Source organism: Cebidichthys violaceus, unplaced genomic scaffold (assembly GCF_023349555.1).
Source record: "Cebidichthys violaceus isolate CVI_PGR_0920_01 unplaced genomic scaffold, fCebVio1.0.p SCAF_79, whole genome shotgun sequence".
NCBI lineage: Eukaryota > Metazoa > Chordata > Actinopteri > Perciformes > Stichaeidae > Cebidichthys > Cebidichthys violaceus.
In genome coordinates, this window is record NW_027176963.1 from 737,001 (window position 1) to 761,351 (window position 24,351).

General features: G+C 44.7%; 2 protein-coding genes across 2 annotated transcripts in view; both read right to left on the reverse strand.

Annotated features, from left to right (window-relative positions):
* Positions 1–589: 589 nt before the first annotated feature.
* LOC137892385 (zinc finger protein 585A-like) lies at positions 590–7,368 on the reverse strand. The gene is made up of 2 exons (XM_068737453.1): positions 7,151–7,368; positions 590–5,130 (listed from the first exon to the last, which is right to left on the reverse strand). The coding sequence occupies exon 2, from the start codon at positions 5,008–5,010 to the stop codon at positions 1,939–1,941; it is 3,072 nt and encodes a 1,023-aa protein (XP_068593554.1). The 5' UTR covers positions 5,011–5,130; positions 7,151–7,368; the 3' UTR covers positions 590–1,938.
* A 3,349-nt stretch (positions 7,369–10,717) lies between these two features.
* The window catches only part of sdk1a (sidekick cell adhesion molecule 1a), a 136,848-nt gene continuing 123,214 nt past the window's right edge, over positions 10,718–24,351 (reverse strand). Inside the window, exons 32-46 of the mRNA XM_068737439.1 lie at positions 24,160–24,263; positions 23,950–24,020; positions 22,978–23,116; positions 22,354–22,410; positions 22,127–22,228; positions 20,679–20,794; positions 16,136–16,322; positions 15,902–16,039; positions 15,655–15,816; positions 14,844–14,969; positions 14,193–14,357; positions 13,516–13,653; positions 11,816–11,936; positions 11,567–11,696; positions 10,718–11,076 (exon numbers count right to left, since the gene is read on the reverse strand). Of these exons, the coding sequence (XP_068593540.1) occupies positions 10,768–11,076; positions 11,567–11,696; positions 11,816–11,936; positions 13,516–13,653; positions 14,193–14,357; positions 14,844–14,969; positions 15,655–15,816; positions 15,902–16,039; positions 16,136–16,322; positions 20,679–20,794; positions 22,127–22,228; positions 22,354–22,410; positions 22,978–23,116; positions 23,950–24,020; positions 24,160–24,263 (2,065 nt within the window). The 3' untranslated portion in view covers positions 10,718–10,767. The remainder of the gene's footprint in view (positions 11,077–11,566; positions 11,697–11,815; positions 11,937–13,515; positions 13,654–14,192; positions 14,358–14,843; positions 14,970–15,654; positions 15,817–15,901; positions 16,040–16,135; positions 16,323–20,678; positions 20,795–22,126; positions 22,229–22,353; positions 22,411–22,977; positions 23,117–23,949; positions 24,021–24,159; positions 24,264–24,351) is intronic.

Sequence of the window (24,351 nt, forward strand, 5' to 3'; positions counted from 1 at the left end):
CTACACAGGTCCAATTTGACCTATAACTTGATTCTCACATATAGTCTTGTAGTTATACAACAGTGTCTTTTTTTTCCTTTTTTAAATTTCAGCATGATTCTTGATTTAAATTTGTACCGATTTAATGTTGTTTTAGTTGTATCATTTACTGTATATCTTACAGTGTATTATTTGCACTGTTTTGTTATTTCACACAGAAATAGAAATAACATAATTTAATTATTTTATAAACTAGTAATGTAATGGAGTGTAAAGTTTTATTTCCCCACAACACTCATGTGGATGGCCTGTGTTCCAGCTCCTTCATTGATTCATTTGCGTTTAGTATTTCTAGTTTTAGATTAATTAAATGCCCAGAAATTCTTCAATGTTTCAAAACGTTCTTACATTTCGGGAGAGATAACTTAAAAAAAGCTCTCATGGTTGCAAAATATTTATCTGCATGTTGGAACCGAGGGGAAAACCTGTGAGACTCCTTTATTTATCTATTCTCTTTTGACCGATTCACTGATTGAAAGTAGATAAAAAGATGCAACTTACATGTTTACCTTTTACAAATACCGTTGATAAACCTCCTTACATATGCAAGCAGGGTGAATAATGGTTTTATTCCGATGGCACTTTTCTAAACACAGTTACAAAACGCCTGGTTACAGAGATGGCAAAATAAAAAAAAAATTAAAAAGATTAACCAAAACAAACATATGACAACATACTGTGACCGGGAGGACAACAAAAGCACCGAAACTCGATCTCTGACGTCTTTTAGTGTCATTTGATTTGAGTGACCGTGATCAAGTCCAGTCTGTAGCCCCAGATGTGGGCAAACAAGTTGAACAAAAAAAGCTCTGGAGGTCAAAGAACCACTGGCATGCCGGTCACTAGTGTGTGTTTGTTGGTAAAACGAGGTGCTTGAATGAGAAAGTGCTGTGTGAAGAGGGAAGCGTCAGGCACAGGGGTGAGAGGGATGAGCTACAAGGACTAAACCCTCACGCAGAGCTTTAGTATTAAGTGCTAATGTAGTGACGTAGAATCAAGTCCAGGTGTGGCGCTGGCACAAAACAGCACAGCAGCTACAAACTGTTGGGATGGCAAGACAAAAAGTGAAGGCTTGTAGTAATCAGTGGTTTTGCAGGTTTTTTGCTTCCTGCACCGAGACGGTTGCTGTTATACAGTGAGCGTGGAGTCTTAGATATCAGACCACCCTTAAAAGCACAATCCATGATCCAAACGTCAATGTATTTTTGCAAAAAGCTGTAAAACAAGCTGTTGCACAATAGCTGCGACCCGTGTTGCATAATGACAATAAATTATCCTTGAATCCATTGAATTCATACTCCACTTTGCTACAATTTTTCCCTATTTTATTTATTCCAAGACATTTAAAACATTTTGACTTGCTAAACAAAAGGCCTTTGTAGAAATACATGTTAATATTCCTTAGAATAAGTGAAAAGTAAGAGTAGTAAATAGACCTTGAAGCACTGGTAATGCTTCCTCTTTGTTGATACTTGAAACTGAAATGCATGTTTTCTGTTTTTATTCATTTTCTAAATGTAGAGCACTTTGAGCTACAGAGTCTGTATGAAATATGCTGTATAAATAAGGCTTATTATTATTATTATTATTATTGATTGACCACTGGTTGATAATTTAAAGCCGTGTTTTGAATTATATTCTACAACGGATAACATCTTCGTTCTTTAATTTACCAAAAACAATCACACAACCTAATCATTTGACAATGTAGTGTTCGTGGCAGCCTGAATCTGCCTAAACTAAAGCTTATTTTGGTTTCTTATTCTGGATCAGAAAATGTGAATAATCAAGAGTCCGAGTCTCTTCTGACTGCTACCGGCCCCTACAAACATGCAAAACCACCGGCGCCATCATTCAAATGCAACAAGTTCACAGGAGTTCACGGTCTCCAGCATCTAACTAGTGGTATTTACTGATGTGTCTGTTTCTGTCTCCAGTCTGTGTAAAGGTCTGTCCACAGTGGGGGCAGGAGTACGGCCTCTCCCCCGTGTGAATCCTCATGTGAACGTTCAACTTGTCTTTGCTTATAAAGCGTTTGTTGCAGCAGGTGCACGCGTACGGTTTGTCGCCCGTGTGATAGCGCTGGTGCATCTTCAGCTCCGTCATGCGACCGTAAGTCCTGCCGCACTCGGGACACTCGTAGCTGGGCCGCACCTCCATGTGCTGCCTGCCGTGCAGCCGCAGCCCGCTGGACGACCGGAAGCTCTTGCTGCACTGCAGACACTGGAAGGGCTTCTCTCCCGTGTGGATGTGGATGTGCAACTTGAGGCTGGCGGCCGACGGGAAGCCGTTGCCGCAGATGGCGCAGAGGTGAGGTCTCTCCCCCGAGTGGATGCTCAGGTGCTTCTCCAGCTTGTTCTTGTTCAGGAAAGTCCGGCCGCAGACGGGGCAGTTCATCGGCTGCTCTCCGTCGTGGGAGCTCATGTGGTCCGTCAGCTCGATCAGCGTCGAGAAAGCGGAATCGCACCGAGTGCACGAGTACGGCCTCTCCCTCTTGAATTTCCTGTGTTTGAGGCGGTGCTGCTCGAGCTCCTCCTCCTCCTCAAAGGTCTCGATACAACAGGTGCACTGGTGCGGCCTTTCCTCCGTATGAGTCCGCAGGTGATACTTCAAAGCCGTTAACTGCAGAAAGACGCCGTCGCAGTGCGGACACCTCGATTCCCGTCTGTCGTGGACCATCACGTGCCTCTTGTAGTGAGACAGCTTGATGAAGCGCTTGCGGCACAAAGAACAGTAATACTGCTCGTCTTGGTGGCCTTGCTCGTGCTTCTTCAGAGCGTACTCCACCTTGAACTTCTTCCCGCAGGTGTTGCAGGCGTAAGACTTTTCGTGAACCCCCATGTGCGTCTCCAGACCTTCTGGACTACTGAAGGTTTCGTTACACTTCGGACAAGTCCCGTTGTTTTCTTTCACATGGACCTCCACGTGTTTGTTGAGGTCTTCCGGGAAGGCAAAGTTCTTCTGACAGTCGGGGCACGTGTAAACCTCCCCGTTTGTTGCTTTGCGATGGGTCACGATGTGCCTTTTCAGGTGATACATTCGACCAAATACTTTGCCGCAGTCGCTGCAGACGAGGCTCCGAGGGCTGGACGGGACTTTCTTGTGTAGTTTGAGATGACTCACCAGCGCGGCCTTCTCCTTGAACTGCTTGTCACACGCGAGACACGTCAGACCTTCAACTGCATGAGTCTTCTTGTGCGCTTTCAGCTCCAGCCAGCTCCCTAAACTTTTCCCGCATTTATCGCAGATGTACTGGCCCAAGCCGTGCTGCTTCCTCAGGTGCCGGGTCATGTGGTAGGACTGGCTGAAGGTCATAGCGCACACCGGGCAGCTGAACGGTTTCTCCTTCGTGTGCGTCCTCATGTGTCTGGCGAGTTTGTTCGGCCCTCTGAAGCGCCGGCCGACACAGATGGGACAGAAATGGCCTTTTGTTTTGGTCTTAGACGAGACTTCTTCTTTCAGACCGTCTTCATCTTGAGATTTAGCTCCATCAGTGTCCTTCTCTTCCGTCTTAACATTAACTTTAGACTCTTTATCTTGAGAATCCCCATCATCATCATCACCGCTATCGTCACAATTGTCCTCGTTGCGTGATTCGACTATTTCCTGGTTTTTCCCTTGGTCACTTTGCTGAGAACTCGGTCCCTCTGTCTGGGTCGAGCGGTCTTCGCCGTGTGACATGATGTGACTGCGGAACGCATCGTTGTCAGTGAACTTTTCACGACAGTCGGTACAGGACAGAACCTTTGACGCGTGCGCCCTCTTGTGACTTTGCAGCCCCGCAAAGCTCTCCAAACTTTTCCCACACGTGGGGCAGACGTACTGGCCGGCGCCGTGCTGCTTCCTCATGTGCCGGGTCATGTGGTAGGACTGGCTGAACGTCATGACGCACACGGGGCAGCGGAACGGTTTCTCCTTCGTGTGCGTCCTCATGTGTCTGGCGAGCTTGTTTGCGTCCCTGAAGCGCTTGTCAATACAGATGGGACAGTAGGGGCCTTTGATTTTAGACGGGCAAAAGTCCTCATCTTCATCGTCGTCATCATCGACGCATTCACTAGCATTGTCGCAGCCTTCCTCCTCTATCCTCTGTGAGGACGACGACAAGGCTCCGTTATCTTCAGTAGCCGCTTTATCGCGGGCTTCATCGGCACTCTTAGACACATCATCATTTTCACAGTATAGCTTATTGTTGCTGTAATAGTAATTGTCTTTGTATCTCGATGATCTTGTTGGAGTTTTAGTCCAGCGTGGTTTTGCGTGGTTTTTCGGCCTTCCCTCCCCGCGCCGAGGACGCCCTCTTTTACGCTTGATTTGCACAGGAGGGTCTAAATCGTCTCCGATGTCCACACTGACCTCGTGAAAACCAAACAGTTCGGGTTCATTTAAAGCAAATTCAACCTCTTTACCAATGACCAACGCCTTGTCCAACGTCAGAGTTTCCCTCTCCGACAGCAGCCTCTCTCGGAGTTGTGGGCAGTTTGTTTTCTCGGTCAGCTGATCCAGAATAAGCTCGTCTTGTAAGTCTCCGTAGCCGCACGGCCGCAGCAGTTCTTCCAGCGCGGACACAAAAAGATCTACGGTCTCTCCGGCCACCTGAGCCCTCTGATGGAACTGAAGGCGGCTCATCTGGGAGCTGCGATCAGAGCAGAAGTAAACCGTCAGCGAGGAGATGGCTGCCGCGTAGCTGGTTTCACTCGGGATCAGTGTTGTGAAGATACGCTGGCCCTCTAGGCCGAGGCAGTTCTGTAAGAGCACACACCTACTGGAGTCCACGAGCTTGTTCTCACCGAGCGCCTCCACGTAGTGTTCAAAGGCTTTCACCCACTTATGCCAAAACATCGTCGGCTCACCGGGGACGGGTAAGAAAGGTGGAGGCGGGGAGAGGATTATCAGCAGCGGCTCCGGCAGAGGCTCCGAGGAGAAGTCCTGTTTCGTCACCTCCGCATCAACCTCGACCGTCACTTCACCCATTGTTAAATGTTTGGTGTACGGTTTGTTTTCACCGAGGTCTTCTTTGGATTAAGACGTAACCCTCTTTGTTCTGTGTTCAGGCTCCTGACGTTTCATCCCACTCAGGTCAGTCCAGGAGACCTGTGAAAGAAACAAACACAGGTTCGGTTTGGTAGGTACAGCTAGCTAAGACTAATGCAGTCTAGCACAACGGTGCGGCTGTAGATCCACATTCGTGAAGGTTGTGACGTTTCTATTAATTTGTCCACCCCATTCGTATCAATGAGGGTATGCTAAATAACAGAAACACCTCTCAGTATAATAGATACAGTTCAACAGCACCTCAAACTGGACAAAACTCCTCCGGAGCCACAGAAAACGTTTAGATTTTTGGAGTTCCTCTTTAAAAATGATGACAAACTAAAGCCTGAACAGTAACTGCATTGAGTTTAATCAATATCTCTGACTGTCTCAATAAAAACAGAATACTTGAAGCTTCGGCAAACTGGTTTTCACTGCAGCACTTTCACATTACAGCATAGGGTCTTTCTATTGAAATATGGAAATTCCTCTTTAGTTTCTTTCATTTTGGTTACTGAACGTTAAAGATGTCTAATATTCCATGAGACTGAGACGAAAATACAAGTATTTAAGGATTCAAGGATCATTTATTGTCATCATGTAACACAGGGATGCACAATGAAATTCAGCTTTAGGTCCTAGCTGGGTTAGCTTAGCTTCCATCTTGGCTCTCTTCCCTCTCCTCCCTCTCTTCCCTCTCCTCCCTCTCTTCCCTCTCCCCCCTCTCCTCCCTCTCCTCCCTCTCTTCCCTCTCCTCCCTCTCCCCCCTCTCCTCCCTCTCCTCCTTCTCTTCCCTCTCCTTCCTCTTCCCTCTCTTCCCTCTCTTCCCTCTCTCCCCTCTCCTCCCTCTCCCCCCTCTCCTCCCTGGAGCAGTTTGGTGGCGTTCGCTCCAGCAGGTCGGTCCGGTTGGTCGGCTGTGATCGTCTCAAAGTCTGCTGCTCTTAATCCCCACGCTTCCTTTTCAGATGTTGATGAAAATATTCTGTCATATGCCATAAGTGATAAACACGAAAAACAAAACAAACAAAGACAGAAAAGTAGCAACGTTCACGGGGAGCTACCGGCCGCAGCGCTCAGCTAAAAAGTTATCCAGATTGTAGTTTGTAAGATTCATTTAGAAAGCAAAGCGACACGTAAAGTACACGATGGACAGACTTTTGACTGGGAAAAATACATTTAAATAAAGCAGGTGATGCTCTTCAAGCAAAGATGTCCAGAATATTAGGAACCCTATTTTGTGTTTAAGTTCACCTAATAAAGCAGTAGAGCCTTGAATCACTTAATATGATTCAAGGCTCTTGAATACACCAATGATAATGATCCAGTAATGCAGTAGTACAACACTGGGAGTATCCACTCCCAGTATTACGAGTACTTTTACTTTTGATCATTTAAGTACATTTTGTTGCTAATACTTCTGTACTTTAACTTTTGAATGCAGGGCTTTTTCTTGTCATGGCATATTTCTTTACAGTGTGTATTGCTACTTTGACTAGAGTAAATTAAATGAATAATTACTTCACCACATCATCCAAACCTGCATTACACATCTAACTGGAAACAGCTGCATTCACTGACCTCACAGACTTCTGTAAAGTTAACATTTAGTGTGGTTTGTCAGAGATTAGGAGCTCCCTCCACGAAGCCTCAGTGTCACTGAGGGGAAAACACTGAACAGAAGCCACTACTCATGTTCATCTAGTGAGTGGTTCAGCTCGTATGTAGTGACTGGACCCCTTCAAGGGGTCTGTGGGACCCCTTCAAGGGGTCTGTGGGGGCTTCAGGGGGCCCCTGGGCTAGTCGGGGAGTACAGGTGTTTATTTCACAGCGGGTGTCCTGTGTTTACCCAGTAAAAGAAATGAAAGACAACACAAACTGCAGTGCGGTCACTGTAAAGTCCCCTGACTGACGTTACAAGCTGCCACACACCCCTGTGTGTTTCACTGTGTAAACGGGTCAGTGTGACACGCGGCCGTCCCGGTGCGTGGACATGTTTCTGTGCAGCAGCACAGCTAACCGCAGAAATAAAGAGCACTGTGATGAGCACTGAGCAATAATGGAGGAGGAGACGAAAACTCACCAAACCAAACTGGGTCACAAGTCCAGACGAGTGCAGAGAGACGGACAGCGGTGTAAACAGCTGCTCCAGCTCAGACCTGCGCAGTGTGCAACACAGCCGTGCGTGTCTGAAGATAGAGCTCACCGCAGCGCTACGGGTTTAAAATGTGGGATTCATGTTGCGATATTTATATTAACACTGTAAAGCAAAAAGGATGAAGTGGTAAAAATATATCCGCCATGCTGAGTCCTTCTTCCGGACACCACAACAGTTCCCCGGGGGCTGTTTCCCCGCACACAGCGCCCCCTGCTGGCTGGGAGCCGCACGACCCATGACAGTGGACATCACTATAAACATGCCCCAGTACAAGGGAAAGTACATTAGTATTAACAGCTAAATGTACTCCAAATATCAAAAGTAAAAGCACGTCTGCTAGTATTTTACTGATCCACTAACAAACAAGCAGCATTTAAATGTTGTAACTGGTCATGGTGGTGCTAATTTGAACTACTTTAGCCACATTTGGGTGGTTTATGTTACAGTATAGCATTGCATCACATCTTTATGCTCATTGTTTTAAAACATAAATCTTAATCTACAAAGTAAGAAGTGGCTGAAGTTGTCGTTACTCCAAAGTAGTGCTAAAAGTTCAGTATTTGCCTCTGAAATGTAGCGGAGTAAAAGTATAAATGAAGTATAGAAGAACTGAAATACTTCAGTAAAGTACGATCAACTCAGAACTCTACTTTTAAGTTCAGTACTCGAGTAAATACTTAGTGCCACTAATATATATTACTTCATATTTATTGGGGCTGAAGTGGTGGAACAGATCTTTTACTTAAGTAAAAGCAATAATTCAATATCGAAAATACTTGTAAAATTCAGTAAAAGTTTAATCAGAAAATTGTGTTTAAACTATCAAAACACAAAAAAGCAGCAAAGTCTCACTCATTTGCTTTTTTTACTGAATTAATTTCTTAAAATGGATTATTTATATTCGTATTAATTAATTGTCTATGGATTGATTGAACTTAATATTTTGGCTCCAATGTCAGTACTTACAATAGATATGACATCACATCATGAAGGCGTCGTCTCAGTGACTTGGACACACACACTCGTGTATATTGGTGGTGTCACATGGTTTAAATAGGTGGAATGCAAATAATGAAATGTGATTAATAATTATTTTTGATTATAATTTTAGTCTGATTAATGTGTCAGTTATTAGAGAACCAAGCTACGAATAACAGACTTGTTTAAACATACTCTTGATTTGTTTGTTTATCATATTCTATTGCAACATTTCACATTCTGTATTCTTAAACGATGTCGCAAACCAATCAACAAGCCCCGTTCCTTGTTTGTGCAACAGTTCTTGGCAGTAAACCGTTTCTGGCTCTGGTATAAAGGGTCTACCTGGATTTGTTGGTGAAATAGAAAAGGCCAGTTTCTGAAAATATATTTGTTTTAAAAACACTAACAAAAGTTGTTAAATTGTGTAATTCTCTTTTGCACTTATGTGCATTGTGTGTTTTTGTTTTTCCATGTGATTCTGTTTCACTGCCACAACATGAACTGGCAATTGGGAACAACTAAAGTAAATGATTGACTGATTCTGATGCTGCCGGCAGTATGCTCGAATGCACAACTTTATTCAGAGAGAAGATCACACACTGAGCAGAACATTGAAACACTGCTAGATAATAAATATTGACAACAGCTGATGAAGCTGTGATCCTTCTCATACACATGTCTATGCTCCTTGTGCTGCTTAAATAAAAGACACAAACAATGCTGACAGGCCTGGTGAAGAGAGCTCAGTGTCACTGAGGCGGTTACAAAATGTTAAGGCACATCTTTAATTCAGTAAGCGTAATGTAGAGGACGCTCCAAAAGAGACGCGTTCACTGTCTCAGTCCCACAACAGACCACAAAGACGCGCTGTTAAACAATGACCATTTATTCACACACTGTAATGGAACTCAAAACAAGCGTGACAGAGTGAGGGAGGCTGCTGGCTGGCTGGGACGGAGGAGAAACCTTTTAAATTATACATGAGCTGAAAAACTTACAGATGATTTTTTTGTTCGTTTGCACTTGGTACAAAGTAGATGTGTGGCAGCCTGGCTGCTGGAGTGGAGGCCAGCGTACAGACAGCGAGGCCTTATGACTCAAAAGTTCAATCGCACTCAGTTTGAACAAGAACGGTTCTCTAAAATATCCTGTAAACTTGTTCCACACTCACACGGCTGATCTATATTTCATGATTCCCGTTGAACCATCTCCTCCTCCTCCCTCCCATCTGTCGGTGTAGCTGAGGACTCGCTCCGGTGCCGTTTCACTATTTGCTTTGAATTACACAAACGCGGCCGAAACTACATACAACAGCACACTAGTAAAACGGCTTTCCCTGTACAAAATCCATCTTAAAAACACAAACATACGTACAATGGCACGCTTCGCTTAGCAGTGAACAACAGAGACGGGTGAACGGGCTTCTTAGCTGAACACAGGGCCATTTTAATCACGGCATGCTTCTACGCACACGTGTCCCACTCAAACACACTCAGACTTGTAACAAAAAAAATGTAACTTCAACAGAAGAAAGAGGAAATGCGTGGGGTTCGGCTCAGTGCAAGCGTTATGGCTTGGGAGGCTGTGGTATAAGGAGCGCTGACAACAGGCAGTAGACGGTAAAAAAAAAACAACATGGTTTTCATATATTCCGAAACCAAACCCCAAACATCAGAAACCACACAGCACTCTCACTGAGAATGCCTTGAGATCTGAAGAAGCCCACGCTCGTCCTCCGTCAAGTTCAAAAAACGTGATTATCGATTGTTTTCTTTTCTTTCCTCTTTCCCTCTGTGCGGCGGTATTTTAAAGCGGACAGCTCCGTGTTTGTGTACATGAAACCAGTCTGTCAACAAAAGCTGCTCCCTTCTGTGCCGTCTTTTAATGACTCACCTCAACCTTAAAGTTCCTCTCTCCCAGCGGGGGGGGGGTGGGGGGGGGCTGCTGAAATGGAGCATCGGGGAGTGCATGCGTGTGGATTTGTGCACTTCAGTGTAAATACAGAAAACAGAGACGAAGCGTTGTGCAGAAATCCCACGTTCGACTTCTCTCCTCGAAATGAGCCCAGGCCCGACTCACGTAGTCGCAGCTCTCCTTGGAGAGTCTCTGGAATAGGCATGGATATCTGGTGGCATACGCCGCTGTGAATGTGTGTGTGTGTGTGTGTGTGGAAACGAGAACTGTGTGTGTGTGTGTGTGTGTGTGTGAGCACAGTGACACGGAGGCGTAAAAGAATAGGAGGGCAACACACACACACACACACACACACACACACACACACACACACACACACACTCGGCGACGCGGTGAGGATCTTTGTGAACGAGGGGAGAAGGCGAGTGAGAAGTGTGGGTTTAGTTCTTTGGGGCATGAGGGGCTGTTTTTGTCACCAGTCCGTCCCACGTCTCCTCATCTCGTCCTCCCCTCTCTCTCTCTCTCTCGCCCCTCCGGCTCTGTCTCCTTTAGTCCAAACACCCCCCCCTCCCTCCCTCCCCCCCTTCCTTCATTTTGTGTACGTGTGTGTGTGTGTGTATCTTTTTGTGCAGATTTCGTCTCTAGAGTCAAACGAATGAGGAGAACCCCGTCACAGGGGTGCGTGAGCCCGGAGGAGGGTTGGTGTTGGGGTTGACGTGCGTGTGCGCAGGCTGCCCCGTGGGCGTGTACGCGCCGCCTGTGCTGTGCTGGGTGACCACGGTCTGGTAGTAGGGCTCCGTGTCCGCAGTGGCACACTCCTCGTAGCCAAAGGGAGCGCTGGTCGGTTTAAGGCTTTTGGGCTGCCGCTTCCAGGAGTTGTAGTAGGTGGGGTCGCTCATGTAGTGGTTGACGAAGGAGTGCTTGGGCTGCTCGTCCTCGTAGTCGCTGTCTGTTAACTACGTACAAACAAACACACAGCAGGGGGGGTGGGAGGGTTAAACTTCATCAGAGAGAGACACGTGTGGCTGATCATCCCTGAGATTTTTACATCTTTTGTTGTCAGTTCCGCCTTTACTTGACGGTAGAGACAGACAGCTAACTTAGGGAGAAAGGTTGGCGCTGAAGACGTTGAGATAACGTGGGATACTTCTCCTGAGATGCCACTGGTGATGATGTTTAGTAGTCTCCTTTAGCCACTTGTTAGCAACCGGAGGGTATTTCCCTGACTTATTTTATATCGTAGAACAAAACGTTAAAATCTCTTAAGCTTGTGTAAACCCTAACCTTATTTCAGGCTTCTAACCAAAAACCCATTCAAGAAACCCATTACCTTCGCGAAGAGGAAGTGCTTAAACTAATTTCAGGGTTTTAGGACTCAATCCTGCAGCACTCTATAAAAGCCTTTGACATTGAGAGAGAGAGAGGGAGTCAGATGGAGAGAGCTACCTCTGACTCAGACACCTCAGTGGGTTTCTCTGTGAGTGTGGTGCTCTCAGTGAGCACGGCTCCGTTATAGTTGTTACAGATGTCCTCGTCGGAGTAGTGAAGACCACCTGGACTCGGCCTGGGAGGAGACCTGGACGCACAAACACATTAACAATAATTAAATCAAATCACTTGAACAAATCCTGTTCAAAATGTGAGTGAGTGAGTGAGTGAGTGAGTGAGTGAGTGAGTGAGTGAGTGAGAGCACACCTGGTGCCGTTCTTTTTCAGGAAGGAGTTCTTGGTGTTGAGCGTTCGACTGTTGAGCTCCAAAGCAGTGAATCCTCCGTTGTCCAGCGTCACCGACTCCTCCGCCGTGGACGCGTGCTTCCCTGGAGGAAAAGGAAAAGGGTTGGAAAAGGTTCAGGTAAACACGGAAGTTCAGTCACTCGTGTGTGGCTCGTCACTGAAATTGTTCCGCGGTGTTCAGGTCTGAGAATAAGAAGCAAATTAAACTGGCTTGCATAATTTGTCACTCAGGCAGTAACCACACAGAATAGCTTCTTAATTTATTCGCCAATAACCATAACAAATGGAACAATAAAGAAAACAATGTCACATTTTGAATTGGGAGAAATATGATGCTGTTTGAAACGCAACAATGTGCTCCGGATGATTTATGGCCATCTGAACAAAAATTGAATTTGCTGTTGCCCACCGACACCGACACATTATAAAAAGTAAGGTCTAGACTTTCTCTCTATGAAAAGTGCCCTGAGATAACTTCTGTTATTATTTGCTGCTGTATGAATAACATGAAATGGAAGTGAAGTGACACCCATTGATTCGTGTTTGTGTACTCTCTCTCCTCCTGCAGCTCCTCCCTCGCTCGCTCTCATCGCTCCACTGCCCCAGAGGTTGTGCCAAGGTTTCCGTGGCAACTCAGATTAGCAGCTGTCCTGATGTAACCCGCGCTTGTCGGGGACAACTTTGAATTACAGATGTTGGCATGCATGCACACACTCACCCACACCCACACACACACATACACACAAAGTGACTGTGAAAGCGCACAACTGAGAACATCACAGGAAGCCCGAGAGGAGAAGAAACTCGCATGAAAACAGGAAAACAGGAAGAACTGATGCTTTGGAGGGATAACCGGGCAACACATCAAACAAACTGACACTTTGTCATAATGAGGAACAAGCTTCAATCCACGTCAATAAGCATCCTTGAGTAAGACTCTGGTCCCTCCGGCTCCAGGCTGCTGCGCTCCCTCACTGACCCTGTGGAGGTGGTGCGAGCTACAATATAATAGAGTCCAAATTTAAGTATGACAAACTGGCTTCTTTCCCCAGTGGGATCTCTCAATAGAGGAGTGAATCTGATCCGAACAGGGCTTCAGTTAAAGAACTGTGTCCAGCAGAGTTTGTGTTTTATGAGACAGTAAGTTCCTCATAAATGGATAATATAATGTAAGCCTTGCAAATGAAACTCAAACAAGTCTGTTCTAACATATTCCAGCCATAAAGCAGTCTCTTTCTAGTTAAGAGACATCTCACTTTGGATTGGTCAATCTAGTCTTATTTAAGTAGTATTTCTTAAATTAGCCATCTTTAGGGAGATGACGCTAACGCCCTGAAGGTACTGGCCTTGGTTTCCTCTCTCTCACGGCCCTTACAGGTGGCGATGGTCCTGCACTGTAGGAACAAGACTGCTGGAGGCAAGTTTACTCCACATACAGTCCAAGTGAAGCTGAAGCACATCTCAGCTTTTTCAGAATCACAGAAAATGGAGTTAATTGTAATGAAGCAGGGGAGGGTAGATGTGGTGAGTCTGTTGACGGTGAGTGGATCGATGTGAGTGTCGTTGAGGAAAACGCCTCTTCTGCCAAAAACCCCCCCCATCTTGAATATCACCACTCTGTCACCTTATAAACATTAGAGTGTGTCCATGTGAGCCACTAACCTGTGCCACAGGCCTTGTACTTGCTGCTGTGTCCATGCAGCAGCAGAGTGAAGACCAGGACCAGAATGAGGATGAGTCCCACCAGAGCCATGACCAGCAGGAACCACCACTCCTCGTAGAACGGGCGCTCCGACAGCGCTGCAGACGGGGAAGAGGGAGGACACACACACACACACACACACACACACACACACACACACACACACACACACACACACACACACACACATATGAGGAAGGTATCAACTTTTCTTTTGCTTCACTACAAATTGAAGTCATGGTTTGTCTCTTCCTCGTGTCATCAAACTCATCTTCTTCAAACAACCTGATGAAAAAAGTTGATTGTAGTGTCTCTTTCCTCAGATCAGTGTATAACGTAAGAGAGAGGAAGCTGTATGAATGTGTGCATTGAAGACTTTTCATTAATTATTGTGCCATAGACAAACGGAGACCAACTTTCCCTTTGCCCAATAAGCACAGTTGTAGTTTCACGGCTCTGCCTCTTGATGGCAGCAGACACAAACAGTCACAGCAGCTTCCTCCATTGTTTCCAACTGGCTAGAAATTCAGTCCAACCCCAATTAAACAAGTTGGATCACCCTGGATATGTTCATTAGCCTGAGCTCCACCGGTGTGAGAGTGTGTGTGTGCATATGTGTGTGTGTGTGTGTGTTTACCAGCGAGAGCAGCAGAGGGTGTGCTCGGCTGTCCGTAGCCATAGCGATTAACAGCGATGACTCTGAACTCGTAGCTGATCCCAGACCTCAGGCGCTCCAGTGGGACTGAAACAGACCTGCTGCTGGGGGGGAGGAGTCTGATGAAGGAGTCCCACACTCCTTCATCTGCAGTGTGAGGGGGAGGCAGAGGGGGGGAGAGGGAGGGTGAAAGAGGGAGAGAGGGCGGAGAGGGAGAAAAAGAGAGGGAGGGTGAAAGGGGGAGAGAGTGGGAGAAAGAGAGAGGGAGAGAAAGAGAGAATGTCAGATTGTGAATGCAGAAAATTATAAATTGTCAGTCCCATTTAAAATGATGATGATGATCACTGCTATTACTATTAATAAAAGGGGTATTATCATTATTATCTGTGGTAGAATAACACCAGAGTCTCTCTCTCCTGCAGAGTGTTCAAACAGTTTGCCACAGACGACCCCTTTCTGTATTTTATACCTCTGGTAATAGTTATTAGAAAATTGCTGCTGACATGATTTGCACAGCAGGTCTAAATGAATCTGGAGAAAGCTGCGCTAAGTGAGCCTTAGTGTAGTGCTAAACCTCCCTCTTAATCAATGGAAAATAATTGGTGCACATGATGAAGAGGTGCGTTCGCTTACCTGACGGACGCGCTTCAATGACGTATCCAGTGATCGCCGCCGCGCCCATTTCTCCCTCCGACCAGTGGACAGTGAGCGCAGAGGACGTCTTGGTGATGGACATTTCCATCGGTGACCCAGGGGAGCCTGCGGTGTCAGAGAGGGACACACAGGCACATTACACACACACACACACACACACACACACACACACACACACACACACACACACACACACACACACACACACACACCCACCTCATTTTCCTTTAACCTTTACCATAATCACTGGTGAGTTTGTTGTTAGTGTATGAAAATGAAACAAAAGAAACTTCTAAAATCACTTGACATGATCAAATAAAAAAACTACAATTTATACATGAAAGTACAACGTAGTTTTGTCAGCACATAAATAAAATTACAACACGGTGATGTTCCAACATTTATCACCAAGCATGGAATACAGCCAAGACTTCATTGATATTTGAGTTATGCTCAAGTATACATGGATCACAGTACAGTCATTTCCACTCAAATGTAAGTTTTCTATCGTCGTAATCTGAATATTTTGGGGTTTTGTGCTGTTGGTCGGACAAGACATCTGAACGTTTCACTATTTTTTGACATTTCAAAGATTAAACAATGAATTAGTTCAAACACAAACGGAAGAATACTGTGAATAAATGAACCGTTCTTTGCACAGTCCTAGTTGACGTAGTCCTAGTTGAGTCCCCATAATAGTACTGAATGAACAGATGTTTGTCTCCACGACACACACACACACACACACACACACACACACACACACACACAGAGTAACGGCCGTGCCTACCTTGTACAGGCTGAGCACTGATGTTTGCTTGTATAGGCGGTCCATAGCTGACGGTGAGCGCCTGAGCACTGAACGCGTACGTCGCTCCTTTGACGAGGTCTCGAACCTTCAGCCATCTCTGCCAGCTGCCCCTCACGTCCACTGTCACCACTTTACTCACTCCTGCTCTCACACAGACAGCAAGAAATGAATGCCAGCGTCCTCCTCGTCATGCATTCGCGTGCCTACAAAGCATTTGTGTGCATACCTTGTACAGGAGCAGTGGGCTGGTAGATGACCCTGTAGCCCTCCAGCTGTCCATTAGGAGTGAGTGGAGCTCCCCAGGACACGTTGACACTTCCTCCCGTCACCTCTGAGAAGGACAGGTAGCTGGGCTGGCTGGGAGCTGCGGGACGCATGGAGGATGACACATTAAATAAAGGAAGTCATAAAGCATAAAGATAATTTGGTTTTAGCGAGCCGAAATGTCACCAGTCCCTACCTGACTGCAGGGTGCGGGCCCCGCGGGGGTCGCTGGGTGGGCCGTCTCCAGCCGTGTTGAAGGCGGTCAGAGTGACCAGGTAAGGTGTGTAGCTGGTCAGGTTGGTGAGGTGCACGTGGGTGTCCGGGACAAAAATCACCTTGACCTTCTCACTCTGGTTCTGCTTGTCCCTCTCCCAGTAGTGGATCTGCAACACAGCAAAAACCACTGTCAGTAACACTGGCTGTGTTTGTCTCCAAACAATCCCCCCCCAACCACCCCTCCTGTTTTCTCCTCTCCCCCACTTCCATTTCTGCCAACTATATATATTATTTACTTTCCGTCCGTTCCTCCTGAGGTTTCCTGATCGATCCACATAAACAAGTGCTCATGTGCGGTTTTACAAGGTGGAGGAGATGGTTATGGAGAGATTTGTTTTGGCATTGACAGTTTAAGAGAAGGTTCAAGTTGTTGCAGATACAGATACCACTGGTTTAGTCAAGATGTACATATGAAACATTTCCTCTATTTCATGCAAAAGTAGCTTAGCTAAGGACAATAAACAAGTTATCTTTCTCTCAGAGCTACTATAAACTTTAGACTACCTGATAATAAATGTAGAGTTGTAGTAATTAAATAGCATTAAAGTTAACTTGTAATTACCGTTAATAACATCAACATTCAAGTCCTAATTATGACTGGGACAAGCTCCGATCTATGACTTGGTGCCTGATTACCAAACCAACATGTGTGTCTGACGTCAGCCATAGTCTGTCTTAATAAACCTAAATTTAGTGTAAATAGTTCACGTTATTTGAAAAACCTCACTCGACCAACTCTGCACTCATACAACATGAGATTTGCTCATTTCAACCGATTCAAGTGATCACACAACTAAAAGTGTAGTCCACGTGTCACTGTCCACGCTCATATAACACCAATAAGCACTGAGGTCACTATTACCTTTCACGACATTGGTCAGTAATGAAGACAAGCAGGCTACTCTGGTCAATCCCTGTGCGCTAAAATAGAACAAAGGCCACCTGATTATTGAGTATGATGAGATCAATATTAAGACCTTGTACCGCGTGAATGTCACAATTTAATGATGCCAAAAATTGCTATTTTCCGCGGCTATGATGAAGTAGGTTTAAAGTTCAGACTCTGTGTTAGTTATCATTGAGGGCTATTGTTGAATATTGTTTTGAGGAATATTGTTTCTGTTCCTTTTTTTTTGGCTCCTCAGACAAACCTGAAAAGTTTCATATAACTGTGTCAATCTGAGAAATGTTTTACTTAAATCTTCTTTTAATTCAGAATGTGACTTTTATATATTCTGTATCGTCGCATACTTTTAATGAAACAGGTTGTGTATAATGAGCAAAAAAAAAACCCCAAGCTATATATTTGATATGTTACTGCCAGTAAACAGCCTATATAAATGCATATCCAGTAACAAAATCCATTTGATGCTTTAAAGCAGCTTGCCTCCTGCTCACAACGGCACTGGACTGGTGAATATCCACTTTAATAATCTTTAGGGCATGTACTTGCCTTAAATGTGTGCTTTTACAAATCACTGCATGTTGTTTAATCTCAGCTGAATGTTGAGGAAAAATGTTCACATTTTAATGTTGTACAGAACAGCTGAAAAAAAGGGCTTGATTTAACATGGGAACTGCCTTGACCCCCCCCCCCCCCACATACAGCCAGATGCACAGTAACAGCAAGGTTACAGAGGTGGTTGAGCCTCATGCATTAGAGATGAACCAGAAAAAGTGTCTTGGATTAAGGTGAGAAAATAGCCACAGCAGCTGTAATAGCACTTATTCTGATGATTCAAGGTTCATTTATTGTCATTGTACAACATAGCTTTGCTACAGTTGGGACAGTTGAGTCCCATTTAACTACATCAGAAAAACAAATTGTTTAAGGTGGAGTGTGGAGGATCAGGTTCTCAGAGAGGAAAGGAGCTGCTCTGAAGTAGTACGGCAGCTGATACTTCTGTATCGCTTGCCAGATGGCAGAAGGGTGAACAGGCTGTGGGCTCTTTTTGCAGGCACCTCTTGTCACCAATTTCACTGATGATGCTCGGTAGATGGGTCTCAATGATCTGGGCAGTTTTAATCACCTGCTGTAGAGCCCTCCTGTCATCCCATGCCAGTTTGTAATGTTTCCAGTCCAGGATGCTTTCTATTGCTCCTCTGTAAAAGTTAACAAGGACTTGGCACGGGCCTTTTGTCTTCTTAATATTAGCCGTTTAAGATATTTGTTCAACAGGATGGAGTTGAATGATGCTCAGGGCAGGTTGCTTTGTGATGCTGATTCCCAGGAACTTAAAACGGTTCCCTTGATCCACCTCAGCTCCATTGATGGTTAACTTATTTTGGGCTTTAATGTTTTAGCTTCGCATGCAAATAGTTGCAGCCTTTGAGCCGGGCTGTAACAAATTGTGGGGAGTCCCCTCTCTTCCTCTGCTGACAACTTTAGACATTCTCACACATTCAGACATGCTTACATTACTGATTTTGTTTCGTTATTTATTATTCATTTGTAAATAAATGAGCTTATTCATTACTTTCTTTTTACTGGTCAGTTTTGTTGCCGCCTTTGAGCTGAACAACTAGTAATAAATAAACACATTTATTTACAAAATGAACAGGTGTCAGAGTTTGTACTTGATTTGAACGTTTCCATGACAAACATTCAACGACAGTCAGCCACCCAGGTCACCTAATCATACCGTACATGACTCCTCCGCTCATTCTGGAACCTATTGCTGCTCTGGAACCTATTCTGGAACCTATTGCTGCTTGTAACAAAATAATTTCCCCTCGCGGGATCAATAAAGTTAGTATCTATCTATCTATCTATCTATCAATCTATCTATCTATCTATCTATCTATCTATCTATCTATCTATCTATCAAACTGCAATCCGATCATGAAATTGTTGCTTTTGTAATTACACACGGACTGGACATTTTGTTCACTGGGAGTTCACCGTATTATCTTAGCTGCTACTTCAAACAAAAACCCACCTCTGTGTAGTTTGCTTTATAAAGTAAAAGACAAGAGCTACTTTCTGTTAAGGGGTCCATTTGGTTATTATTCTTAACAGAACTGCACACAGCACCATAAGCTATATTTACACCTTCCAAACTTGGAAGTAGCAGCTCATGAGTAGCACTTGATGGCAGCATTATACCATCGCTGTCTTTCCACAAGCTCTTCCAATAATGAGATACTGAATAACTCATCCATATACTCAATTTAAAATCAAAATGTATTACCTTCTGCATGAAAGGGGTACTTCCTTTTAGGCAGAATTCCTTGTGATACTTCATTCTAATGGTTTAGGAGAGAGTCCAGAACATTTTGTAATCCACTCTAATGTGTAGGGGATCTATTTTTGTATTTGGTAAGAGTGCGAGACCACTAGGATTGGTCCAAAAAAGCCTATTTGAAGCTGTCCTGAATGAATATGATATGATTTGATGAGATCAAGAACCTTAAGTGGATTATCAAATCATCTCTTTTGTTAAAGAGTTGGATATTAAGTCTTGATGAAAAACAGGATGTTTGCTCTGCAAAGGAGGGATGTTTTTCAGGTGTCAGCTCTGTAGAACTTCTCTTAGAAATGACTGACCTATTTTGACAGGAATAGGGTGATGGATTATGTTGATGAAGTAAAAAGAATAACAAATCTTAAAAATGTAAACTACAAGTGAAATCTGCAGTTTTAGAATGTGTCACTCAAAGTATTAATGACTCATTTGTACAAACCTGCCCACACATTTGATGTTGTGCAACCTTTTGCATTTGTTCCACTAGCACAGTTTGGTATTACCCGTTACCCATCATGCTCAGTGTGTTTAACAAGCCCTTTAGAGCGTTTCAGTGAACCTCGACCGTCGAAAAATACACTGTGCAATGAAGTTTCCCTTCAGTCCTACCTGCCGTCTGTGCTGGTCACCTAACACAGTAGGAGTGTTAGCATAAGTCAGAACCTATAAATTCATTAAACATTCTTTCTTTGCTCTATTTCTCTGGTCTTAATCTCGTTAACCCCCCTTTGCCTCACACTCCCCTCGCCGTGTCCAGCCGTCTCTGGTAGTTTGAACGTATTCCCTCTAATCAGGATTCTACAGGGATAACTTGCTCATCTCATTTCTTCACTCTGCAAATATTACATTCCCGTCTTTCTTTCTTTCTCCATTCCCCCCTCTTCTCCAGCAGAAATCAATGTGTCTAAAGCAGGACAGATAACCTTGTGTTTGAAGTACTAAGAGCGAGGGGGTGTGACAGGGGAGAGCGAGGGGGAGAGATAGGCCGAGGAGTGATATTGAAACCATTAAAGGATATTCAGATTCTTCCTCTAACTTAGCACTCCCTTTCTCTCTATAAGACACTTGAATGTGCAGCAGAGCAAAACCCCTCCAAAGACGAGAGGAGAGACATTTAAAGTGCGGAGCTTTTCTATCACATGGACACTCGTAGCAGAACTCCTTTTGTGTGGTCTTTTTCAGTCCTGTGTGTGTCTGCCACAAGGAACACTTTGTCACCTTGTATCCTTGGATGAGTCCATTCTGGGTCTCGACGGGGGGGGTGTCCCAGGTCACCTCCAAGATGGAGGGAGACACGGCTGACACTCTGATAGACTGAGGGGCCACCGAGGGAGCTGCAGGATGAAAAGGTGACTGGTTAGACAGCTACCGAGTGTGTGAGTGTGTGTGTGTGTGTGTGTGTGTGTGTGAGTGTGTGTGTGTGCAGCTGAGAGTAAGAGTGGGAAGTAGGTAAGATATGTTTTACCCTTCCAATTAGAATGGGCCTAAGGCAGCACCTTGTTACTCCACTGTACCTCACATATGCATGAACACTCAGCGTGCACCTGAGGCTAGAGAAAAGACCATATCACCCCATTTCATCATCCCCCCCTCCAGCCCTTTTCTGCCTCCCCCTGCTCATCCTCAACTCTCGCTCATCTGCATGTGATACGTATGGCCTACACGCACACACTATGCACACGCCAATTGAATAGCGATGCAATGTTGGTCTGATGGAGGGAGTGTGAGATTGTGAGGGGAAATTGCAAAAAAACGTGTGGGTGTTACTCGCATAACCTGCAAATCTGTTCACTCGCACGGTTGTGTGTGTGTGTGTGTGTGTGTGTGGAATATATTTGCACTCCTGTGTGTGTAATGGATCTATGGTTTGACTCTGTGGTGAAAGTTAAACAGGAGTTGGGCCATTACTACAAAATAGATGACTGTGTGAAGCGCTACACGACTTTCAGATGTGTCCACATGTATGCACATGCACGTCCTCACAGACACACACACACACAGACACACACACACACACACACACAAGGCAATGGCACTCGATGGACAACAAGAGCAGGACAGGAGGCGTGGACAGGACAAAGCGTGAAAGGAGAAGAGAAGGAGAAGAGAAGGAAAGAGCGAAGGACTGGACAAGAGACGGAGAGCAGACAAAACGGCGACAAAAAATAACAATTTGACAAAACTATTCAAACTCAAGGTTCTCTGACCAGCTGCTTCCAGAGATGAAAAGCTGCTTGTGTGCTGTGGATGAACTCATGGCAGCTACTGAGCTTGTATGATAGCAGATCCATCTCCATTACAACTGAGTAAACTCCATCTGCTAATTCATGCCATATAACAGGTTTTGAAGCGCACACCTTGAAGTGGGATTGATCTGTTAAACAGCTATTTCCAAGGTCAAGAATGTGCTTTTTATGCTTAATAGATGGAAGTAAGTAAAAGATGAAGGATCTCTGTAACCCACTGTGACTGATGTAAGAAGAGCAACAGTCTAAAGAATCACCCACAAACCAAATGTTACTTTTGTACCCAAAATGCAACGTTCTAATGCACGAAATGTTGAACGCAGAGGAGAGAAGAAGCTCGACATTCAACAATGAAACAGCTTTTTTTTTTAAACATAAACAAAATGTGTAGATTGTGATGATCCTTCTGTTTCCACCTACCTGCTTCTCCTACAGACACCTCGACTGGGGAGGAGGGTGGGCTCTCTCCGACAATATTGTAGCTGGTCATTACAATCTGGTAGCGTTTGAACTTCTTCAGTTCTACAAAGAAATGAAAATACTCACATTTACGTGTTTACAACATGTATGCAAAGCGAATATGTTAGTTATTGTTATCGCTTGTAAGACATAAAGATCCCAGGCGCTTTGCTTCTTAAATTACTTACGGGTCAACTCAAACTCGGTTAGCGAGGCGCTGCTCACTGTCTTGAATGTGCTCTTGGCTTGGGTAGGGGGAGAGAAAGATGGAAGCGCACATCAATAAGTGGATGGAGGTCAACAATAAGGTGTGCAATTATAACGCCATTCAATGAAATGACTGTGTTTGAATAGACAAAGTTTGAAAGACATTTATGGTTTAACACCCTTTATCCCACTCATAACAGAAGGTCTATTAAGCAATGCAATTTATAAAATTCAATTTTAGGAAAACTGTCAAAGTGTAAAGAACACACCGCCATATGCATAAAATCTGAGTAAAGAAAGTTGACTTTTTAAGCAATCAGAACAGTGGGATCTGCATTTGCATTTATCATCCAATATCACAAATGACTTTTTGTGTAATCTGAGCAAAGGAATTAACATTTACCATTAACATTTACCTATTTCAGTAAACGACTGAAATATAAGTGCTTGCGGGATTCTTTAGGTAAACTAATTAAGTAAATAGCTTAATTGTCTTACATCCCTGCTCATGTGCTGCAGAAGAAAAAGTCTGACAGGCATAGCAACAGTAGCTAAGTGGGAGTGGGGATTAATGAAGAGTTCACATTAGTTTCAGCACTACTCACTTGTAATGAGGGCACTTGTGGTGTTGTTCTTGGTTGCCTGGACTTCTGCTTCAGCTAAAGTGGAGGTGTTTACTGGGAGCTCTCTATAATACAGCCGGTATCCAGTCAACACCCCGTTAATAGTGTCGTCATTAGGACGCTGAAAAACACGCAAACAAGTACACACAGAGTGAAGTATTAGTACTCCATCTCTCAAAAACAAGGACTTCTGCACTATTGCTCATTTTCCTTTTCTTGGTGAAGCGAGGTGACTGACAGGACGCTGGCAGAGCGGCAGTTTGTCAGAGTTCACTTTTTAAGGGGCTGCTGGATTGGACTGGCTGTAACCCGTACAGACAAAGTGATGCTTCAGTGGGTTCGGCGCTCTTGTAAAGCATGATGAAATTGCTGGTGACTTTGTTTTTCATTGCCTCCTTATGCTTTGACATGAGGCTAGAAGGAGTGAGAGAAGACACTTCCAAACAGAAGAGGGAGAGTGACATCGGTGAAGTATCCAGGCTGTGTTTACTGTCTTTTCAACTGTCACGGATGTTCTAAAAAACCACCCTTATGCCTCTATTTTCCTCTGTGGTTGGACAATGCAGATGTTTGCTTCTCTCGTCCTCAAACGTCTCTCCTGCTGGTATATCCTCATTATGAGTTTGACCATTTCTCTCCCCCAGCCAGGACGGTCTGTCCCTACGCCTGTCCGTCCCTCCCTCTAGACATCCCTCCAATCTGTCTGTGCTGCCCCCTGACCGTTCCTGGCTCAATAGATGATGATAATTGCATCCACACAACACAAACACACACACACACACACACACACACACACACACACACACACACACACACACACACACACACACACACACACTGCATACAGTGAGTCTGCATAGGTCTCATTCTCCAAATAGGTGATTAACCTGCAATCAAAGTTGTGTTGTGCAAGGTGTGTGTGAATGCACTGTGTGTGTATCTGTCTTCAAATACCTTCCACTGCACCAGGACTGAGGTAGTGGTTGTTGGTTTCACTGCGAGGATCATTGGGGGCTCGTCAGGCACTAGAAAGAAAACACAGAGGAAGAGAGTGAGAAAGGAAAAAGAGACAATCTTCATACTATTACACTCTATCATGTTTTTAAAGCTACATATTTCCATGTCTTCCTCCTCCTTTCATTCCCAGTGTTCCCAGTCTCTCACCATCCTGTAGAGTGGTGACAGCCTCCGTCTCTTTGCTGAGGACACTGTCTCCCACATCGTTGGTGGCCAGCATCCGAAACTTGTATGATGTGAAGGGCTTCAGCCTGTAGACACAAATGTAAAAAAAAAAGATTACAATCATTCACGTTGTTGATTTGAGCCTTTTTCTTCCTCCCTTTTCCTTCGACCAGT

What these genes read in the sequence shown, in the direction of transcription:
- LOC137892385 (XM_068737453.1), bottom strand. Translation starts at nt 5,010, where the DNA reads ATGGGTGAAGTGACGGTCGAGGTTGATGCGGAGGTGACGAAACAGGAC.